The sequence below is a fragment of the Notothenia coriiceps genome, unplaced genomic scaffold (genome assembly GCF_000735185.1).
Source record: "Notothenia coriiceps isolate Sejong01 unplaced genomic scaffold, NC01 NC01_scaffold00004068, whole genome shotgun sequence".
In the NCBI taxonomy this organism is placed as follows: domain Eukaryota; kingdom Metazoa; phylum Chordata; class Actinopteri; order Perciformes; family Nototheniidae; genus Notothenia; species Notothenia coriiceps.
Window position 1 is genome coordinate 168,296 of NW_011336769.1, and position 7,992 is coordinate 176,287.

General features: G+C 37.5%; 1 protein-coding gene across 1 annotated transcript; it reads right to left on the reverse strand.

Moving 5' to 3' along the window:
• Window positions 1-1,923: 1,923 nt before the first annotated feature.
• On the reverse strand, window positions 1,924-5,753 carry LOC104941949 (uncharacterized protein C11orf65 homolog). The gene is made up of 6 exons (XM_010767119.1): window positions 5,639-5,753; window positions 4,916-5,018; window positions 4,742-4,834; window positions 4,612-4,665; window positions 4,290-4,510; window positions 1,924-1,945 (listed from the first exon to the last, which is right to left on the reverse strand). Exons 1-6 carry the CDS (start codon window positions 5,641-5,643, stop codon window positions 1,924-1,926), a joined length of 498 nt encoding a protein of 165 aa, XP_010765421.1. The 5' UTR covers window positions 5,644-5,753.
• Between the last annotated feature and the right edge of the window lie 2,239 nt (window positions 5,754-7,992).

The following is a 7,992-nucleotide window of genomic DNA, read 5'->3' on the forward strand; positions in this document are numbered from 1 at the left end:
AAAGACAGACAGACAGAGCAGTGGCCCTATTTAAATACATACAATTATACATATTATTTCTATTTAAATCAGACAAAAATGTCAATCTGCTAATTGTGTGGACTTCTTTCAAATAAGAGGCTAACATTACATCACTAAATGACCCCGCACAAATGGCTTCAATTTCTCTTATTTATACAGAATCGGCTGAATACTCACAGTCAATAAACTCTTTTCTCTCTCTTTTGTTATGTTTCTGGTCACATTTCTATATACAGCTGTAGTTGGTGACGCCTTCAGACTGTTGATCAGACTGCCTGTTATGCAAGAAGTGGGTCAGGGGATGTTCAGGGACAAGACATTGCTCGGGGAGTGTAGACGGGAGGATTCTGAGGGATTGGAGAAGCTGTTTGTTTCATCACCATTTGTTATTGAAGCAGAGGGGATTATGATGGTAGGCTTGCATTTTTTTCTATCACTGTTTTCAGCACTACACTGTAAAGTGTGGATCTTTAGTGAGCTGAACTAGGTCAAAAGGGCACTGTAAAAGGCAAGAGATCCTTTTCATGCCGCCGGTTTACTGTAAGCCATTTACATGAAATGCTCCCTGGATAGTAAATGTTCCCAGGATTGTTCAGGGTAACTGAGGCTACATTGTGCTGGGCGTATGCTAGCATGGACATACTGAATAACATTTCAATATGAAAACATTTTGTACTCAAAAAATATATGTACATCATAGTAAACTCTCAATGGGTTATTTCTAAATATATCAACACAAATTTAAAACAACTCATCTCTGTGTGCATTGATAGCAGAACATTACCAACATGACCTTCCTAAGCTGAGGTTTACTTAGGGAGATGAGAGCAATAAATCGCACATTTACTGAGATTTAGGCATACAGAAAACCAATTACACAGATCACACTCTTTTTAGGAGATGACACGTGTCCAACACTCATTGGAAACATGATGATTTGCCTTGTAAAATATATACTGTACACTTTGACAGATAGAAAAGTAAGAGGCAGCTGAATAAATATTAGAGGTAAAGTTAATATAAAATGCAATGGATTAACATTTCTCTGAGGGCAATACAGTGTTGAAAACTGTGTTTTCTTTTTCTCAGAATTCAAATGAACACATTTTTTCAATTAAAAGGAAAGTTAAACTGTCTCTATTCTCAAAAATGATTGTGACCATAGCACATTCTGTGCTTTTACAATGGAATCTGCGAAGTTGGAGACATTGGTACAGACCTTTGGTATAGGTCTTCAAGAACTCAAAATGATAAATATTTATAAGATGACGTTTTTCTCCCATTTGCTTCGTACCCCCGGGTGTCTAGCAGCATGTACCGTCAGTATCACAGATGTGTCCCCATCGACTTATTTCAGCCTTATTCAGGTCAGGCAATGAGACGCACTGTAGCGCCGAGGGGCAGTGTACACTTCCATCCTCAAACTGTATATTGACATCAGACACTCACACACATACACGCTCACACACATACACACACACTGTAGCCATGCATGCGTGAACTAGCAAGCAAACACAGACTAGCAGGCATGTACTCACACAAAAACACTCTAACATACACAAACACATATACAGGGTCATTTCTCGCTCTGGCGCGCTTCCCTTCGCTGAAACACACACACACATGCTGGGCGAGGAGGCCAGATGGAATCACAGCGTGGGCTGTTGGCCTTTCACTCTCTGGAGACTTGATTTCTCACTGTTTCTCCTCCTCCACCGGCCCTTTTTCCTCTTCTTCCTCCTCCCATTTACCCGCGTTCTTCTGCACTCTCTCATCTTTGTCAATGCGTCCTCGCCTCGATTTCACCTTTCATTCTGACCTTTTTATTCATTCTTCAGTTCTCTTTCGCATTTCACAAACAATACATGACAAAGGGCGATCGTATTGGGCAGATTGTTCAATTCACTTGGAGGCATGCATCTTTCTGAAGACACAAGAATAGTGGGAAGTCAATAGTTATCACGGTGATCCTTTGGATACAAATCACCATTTTGTCCTAAAATATAACCAGTAAGCGCACTATCAGTCTGCCTGCAGTCTTTCTTAATCAAATCAGAGCCCAGAGAAAAGGAAGAAATGCTTAGTCCTTCAAGCCTTTAGGTTGTCTGTGTCGTAAATATTGATTACAGGTTAAAGGCAATTAGAATAATGGAGCAGAAAAACTCTGCAGCCTCGGCCAAAACCCTCTTGGCTGTGGTGTGCACTTCATAGAATAAAGATGGTGGACTACGCTTGCAAGCAGGCCGGGTTCTGATTTAAAGAGCCTGAGTGTCTTACCGAAATAAGCCCTTAATACGTCTTAGAGAGGATAATGCACATTTTACACAAACGATGAACATCCTGAGCAAGGGAAATCGCTTGCCAATGCCCAAGAGCCAAACTTAAAAGGTAAACCCAAAATTACACGAGGAAGTGTTTAAGGAAATCGACTGCCCGAAAACGCTGAAGATCTAATTAGTGAAAAACAAGGGAAAGTGTTTAAAGTCCCAATAGTCTCTATTCCGAAGAACAGGACGCCTGAGAGGCAGACGCACTGTGTCCTGTAGACCAATGAGATCCAGAGTTTTACTGTCTGATGTTCCCCACAGCCAAGTCGTATAAATGTGACACTTCTTCAATACCACTTTTTGTTCCTAATGTTCTTTTTATTGGATTCTTACTTAGATAGTATTCAACACCAATGAATATTTTAAGGTAGTTTTTATTGCATTTGATCTTGCTAGCTTTTTCTTCTGTCAGCTACACTGAACAAAAATATAAATGCAACACTTTTGTTTTTGCTCCCATTTTTCATGATATGAACTCAGAGATCTAAAACATTTTCTATATACACAAAATAATCTGTGATAGTGAGCACTTCTCCTTTGCCAAGATAATCCATCCCACCTCACAGGTGTGGCATATCAAGATGCTGATTAGACAGCATGATTATTGCACAGTTGCGCCTTAGGCTGGCCACAATAAAAGGCCACTCTAAAATGTTCAGTTTTANTTAATCGTATTTTAATCGCGATTACGATTATGGCTTGCAACGATTACGAAAACAACGTAATCGAAATAAAACGATTATTATTACTTTAGTTTTTTCAAATATATATATATTTTTTTTGGTTTTTCAGTTGAGTTATACTTAAAGTTCAGGATAATCAACTGTTAAAAACATACTGTTAAAAAAAAAAATTCTCCAATAAACTGATGTTTTCAAAGTCAATGAATAATCGCATTAATAATCGCAATTACAATTATTGACCCAAATAATCGAGATTATGATTTTTGCCATAATCGAGCAGCCCTACTTTTAGGACTACATTCCATTGATGGCTGCATATTGTTCCTGAGCATTGTCCACAAGTCAACATTTATAAAAAATAAATAAAAATAGATGTATTTATTTCTAAAATTCAAAACACAAAAGATTGTCTGCCTTACAACCTTTTTCAATAAAAGCTTTGAATACTTAATTGGTCAAAGCCTTAATTAGATTACAACATTGTTTTTTTTTCTATTTGGAGCTAATGATGGGCAGGGGGAAATCTGAGTCAAGCATTGAGTGATATTCAGCGGAGAGGGCCTTGAGCCGCTTTTGAGNATACTACACATCCACATAACAAACAATCAAAATAAAATGTATGCAATTTAATTATTTTAACCTGCTTTATTTGGGGGTGGACCTCACCTCCTCTAGGGGGGTCCCCTCATGCACCCCCGGGAAGATTCTTTTTTTAAATGTTGAAGTGAAATGCATCAATCTGGTGCACTTTGAGCACAAAATGAATTTATGGATACAGCTCTCAACACTCATATGAAAGGGAGCGGTATACTTTTCAATAATACAAAAATCTTTAGAATATGATCACAACCAATAACAAATCATTTAAACTTGTTTATTCTTATCTTATGTTACCTAGTTAGCATTCTTTCTTTTTATTTATGCATATTTTACTAATCACTCCCCTTTTAAACTTTTTTTTTTACTGTCCTATAGTACACATTGGAATGATTTCTTACTTTATTTTTTACAACTATATTAAAGAGATAAAGGTGTGCTCTCTCTAGCTTTCTCGCTCTCTCTCTGTCTCGCTCGCTCACAGAGGCTGTGTGTGTGCTCCTCCGTGGCGATGAGGAGAGCGCCACGTGTTATTATTTTAATGTATACCAAAAAAAAGCAGCAGCATTACTGTTGAATGTATATAGGGGGAACACTGCATCTGTAGTGCATACTTTTCTTTACAGATAAATAACAGGCAGAACTGATAACTTTCTCTGACACGCTCTTCACCTTGCTACAGAAGAGCCTCCAGCTGTTGTTCTCCAATCGCCGGTACCATCCTGATCGGTCCTCCTGCTTAAGAGGCTGGCCTTGTTTATTCTGTTGAGCCGCAGGCTTCTTCAGGTCTGGCTGGGTGTAGTCCTTCGGGCTGCTGGCACACATATCAGTAATGGGTCGATGGGTGTAGATCTTGTAATAGATGTTGGGTGGAAAGGTAATCTTGAGGAAAAAGGATTAGCAAAATGTAATCAGGTATGTCTGATTAGCACATTTACTTAGCTGTAAGGGGATTTAGCGCTTATTCATTATGTTGCTCCTACCCCTCCAAGTCGAAATCTGATGAACACGCCAGCGGCAGCATCCAGCAACTCTGCCTGCCACAGGGAAATTAAATCTCACTATTTATTGTATTTCTTCTTTTCATTTTATAGGGAGTATCATTTCTGTTACCTCTCGAGGATTGACAGATTTTAGGATCTTCTTGGGATCGCGCTGGTTGCACTCGTTGATAAGATGTTTGACATACTTGAACACCTCTATGCACTACAGTTTGGAAAAGAGAAACAGTTTAAGTTAATGTCTGTTGACTTTTATGTTTGCATGTACTACAGTGTGTACGCCCACCACATGTCTTCTCCAGGCCTTCTGGATTACTTTGGCTGCTATCTGCTGCAGGGTCTCCTGTCGGGTCTCCTGTCGATGCTCCTGGGGACCCTTGTCCTGAGAGCTGGAGGCATATTGAGAAATGTGAAGAGAGAAAAGGATGAGAAGATGGGTAGAGGTCAGGTGCAACAAAATGAAACTATTAATAATATGTCTTGTAAGGTGCCCTGTTTGTATTCAAGTATTATCTGCAAGCACAGTCCGAATCATTATCCGCTTCTTTACACTTTGGCTTAACTTCATTTCAGAGGGAAATAGTATACCTCTTGTTCTACAACCTGTATTAACAATTAGTTTGTCATTATTTCACAGAAAAATATTTTACATACAAAAAATTGATATATAATGTCATTAAATGTTGCCTATACAACTGTTGTAGCCCTATTTTAACTTTGTTTCTGATTTTGAAAGCAGAACATTTGATTTGATTTATGAATTATTTATCCAAATGATGTCTAAGACTGATATATAAATAAATATGTGTAGTGTGATACATAATTACATGAATTATTTAAACATGTCAAAGAGTATCCTATGCTAGCTACCATTTAAAAACAAAACAAAAACACAGGCTACACATCGTGCTTCAGATACATTATTTGATAATGCCAGATTTAACAGCGTGAATAAAACGTTGTTAATTAGCATTCACGCTCAATATATACAAAAAGAACATATTCTTACCTCATAACTTCCTCTGTACTTACATGAATGTCTAAAGTTAAAAAGCTAACTAGCTAGTTTAAGCTAAATGCTAACGCGAGTTGAGAGATCATTTCATTAGGCTACCTAGCAACAAGTGGCTAAAGCTGCCGGAACTACTTTCAAAACAAAAGGGTTAGTTGACGGTCAAGTTGATATAGTACTGCAGCAGCCACATTTTCGGGTAAAACTATCAAAATACAAAAACGTAGGTCACTTTGTGACATCAATAAAAATGCTGCCTGAAACGACCAAAATGTATGCTTTTATTTTGAAGACAGAATCCCATGCCATATTTGCAGTGTTCTGGCAAAATGAAGACTGGTGCTTCATATTTTGAGTTGATTAAATGTTATAGGGCCAGTCACCAACTTGTCACCAATAGCATGCATGCTGAACCCAATGAATCAAATACAAATCCAGCTACATCCAAAAATAAAAAATTTAATTTCAGCTAAATATTGACAGATCTAAATGACAAAAAACCACTAAAAACTAAATGTTCAAAAGAAGCTAAATGTTCAAAAGAAGAAAAAAAAAACAGTGTGAAGCTCTCTGTATTTATGAGCTGCTGGATATGCAAATATACATGTTTGTTGCTCACAGATAACCCATCTGATAGACATGTGTGCTTCCCAAACAAATTGTGCTCATAATTCATAACCAAAACAGTTGCTGATATGAATTGCTAACTAGACAGATGTCCATTATGTAAATATCTGCAGAATGCATTTCCTAACCAAAGCCTTTGGTCATGTCACAAAATTCCATCCAGTTTTCTTCAAAGCAAAAGTGGGCTTCTTCTTTCAACTTGTTTATTATCTTGACTCCAAACAAGGACGAACATTTGTATTTAAATGTTCCCAGACTTGCAGCACATAGTGGAAGTAGCCTATTATATTTAAATACTCTCGAAATCCAACTTTTTTGACGACTACATTTTAGATTTCTAAGTATGTTGTTGGCTTGACTGCCAACATGTGATGTGAAGGCAGAGGAGGATAAGCAAGCTTTAGTCAATTTCCTATAGGCTACCACACACAATACATTTCGGATTGTGTGAGACAAATCAGTTTTGACAAGCAGTGAAATGAGTGTGAAATTAAGTTGGCTTTTAATTTTAGGTTTGTTGACATTCCTGTTCTGTTCATTATTGTTAGAAAACACAGATCTACTAATTTGTTTTAATTTGTCTGGCTGCCGAGTGAAACGACAAGCCACAATACGAACACCTTCTGAAAGAGTGCTGGGACCTGATAAAAGAGGGTTTTTTTCCTCCCAATTCACCTGATAATATCTGAGCAGATGGAGGAAGAGGTGATAAGATTTTTGTTATCTGCACACACTTTAATCCAAGATTCATTCACTTCCAACCCTCAGTGGTCCCCATTGAGCCGTTCGCAGCAGAATAAAAATGATCTTTGATGTGTGGGGGAAAAAAACATATATTCTGATTGAATGATAGATGTCATTGTGTATGCTGCCCTTGACCTGTCAATGGCACATATGAAAACAGGAAGATTATATATGTATATAACACAAGGGCACAATTCATATTCATACCATAACCATGGGTGTACCAATATTCATATCAACTCTGCATATTAACATAGGTGTGCAATATTTAGATAGGAGTCACTGAATAGTTTCTCACAGAGCTCATCGCAGTCATACAGCTGTGGTATTTCCTCCTTTGATTTGTGATTGTTGGAGTATTTCTGTTGTGGTTTAAGTTGCTTTTACCTCAGGGCCCAGGAGAAACAACTCAATAGAGAAGTGTTGTCTTTCCACACCCTAATCAATATGAGACAATACAAACACAACATTTATTACTTTATTGAATTCACAGCCAAGAGCAACTGGATTTTATATATTTTAAACAATCACATCACAACCGTTAACAGAGCATTCCTCAGGACATTCTTTATTTTACTGCAGGGCATATTGTGCCATTCAACAGAATGGGGTAACTGTTTAAGCTTTAAACAATAGGGGGCAGTATAGGACTAATGCACACGGGACAAAGGTGTTAAGACATCTGGAAAAAAATCTGAGTTACAAGAAAATGCTGAAATATATAGATAACAAAATATTAGTTCATAATTGTAAAGTGTATTTAGATGATGATCACTTATCCATCCATACATTCATCCATCAATCCAGGATTATTACATTTATTTTTTACAATTTAGCTATTTACTATAGGTTCCAGTTGGAGAGAAATAACCAAACACATATGAAAACAAATTTGCGTGAGGCAGGATTTCATTGTATTTACCATCTAACAGCTGCCAAATTAAGCGTTTAAGGAGAGTTGCTGCCCAAATTGTAAACCT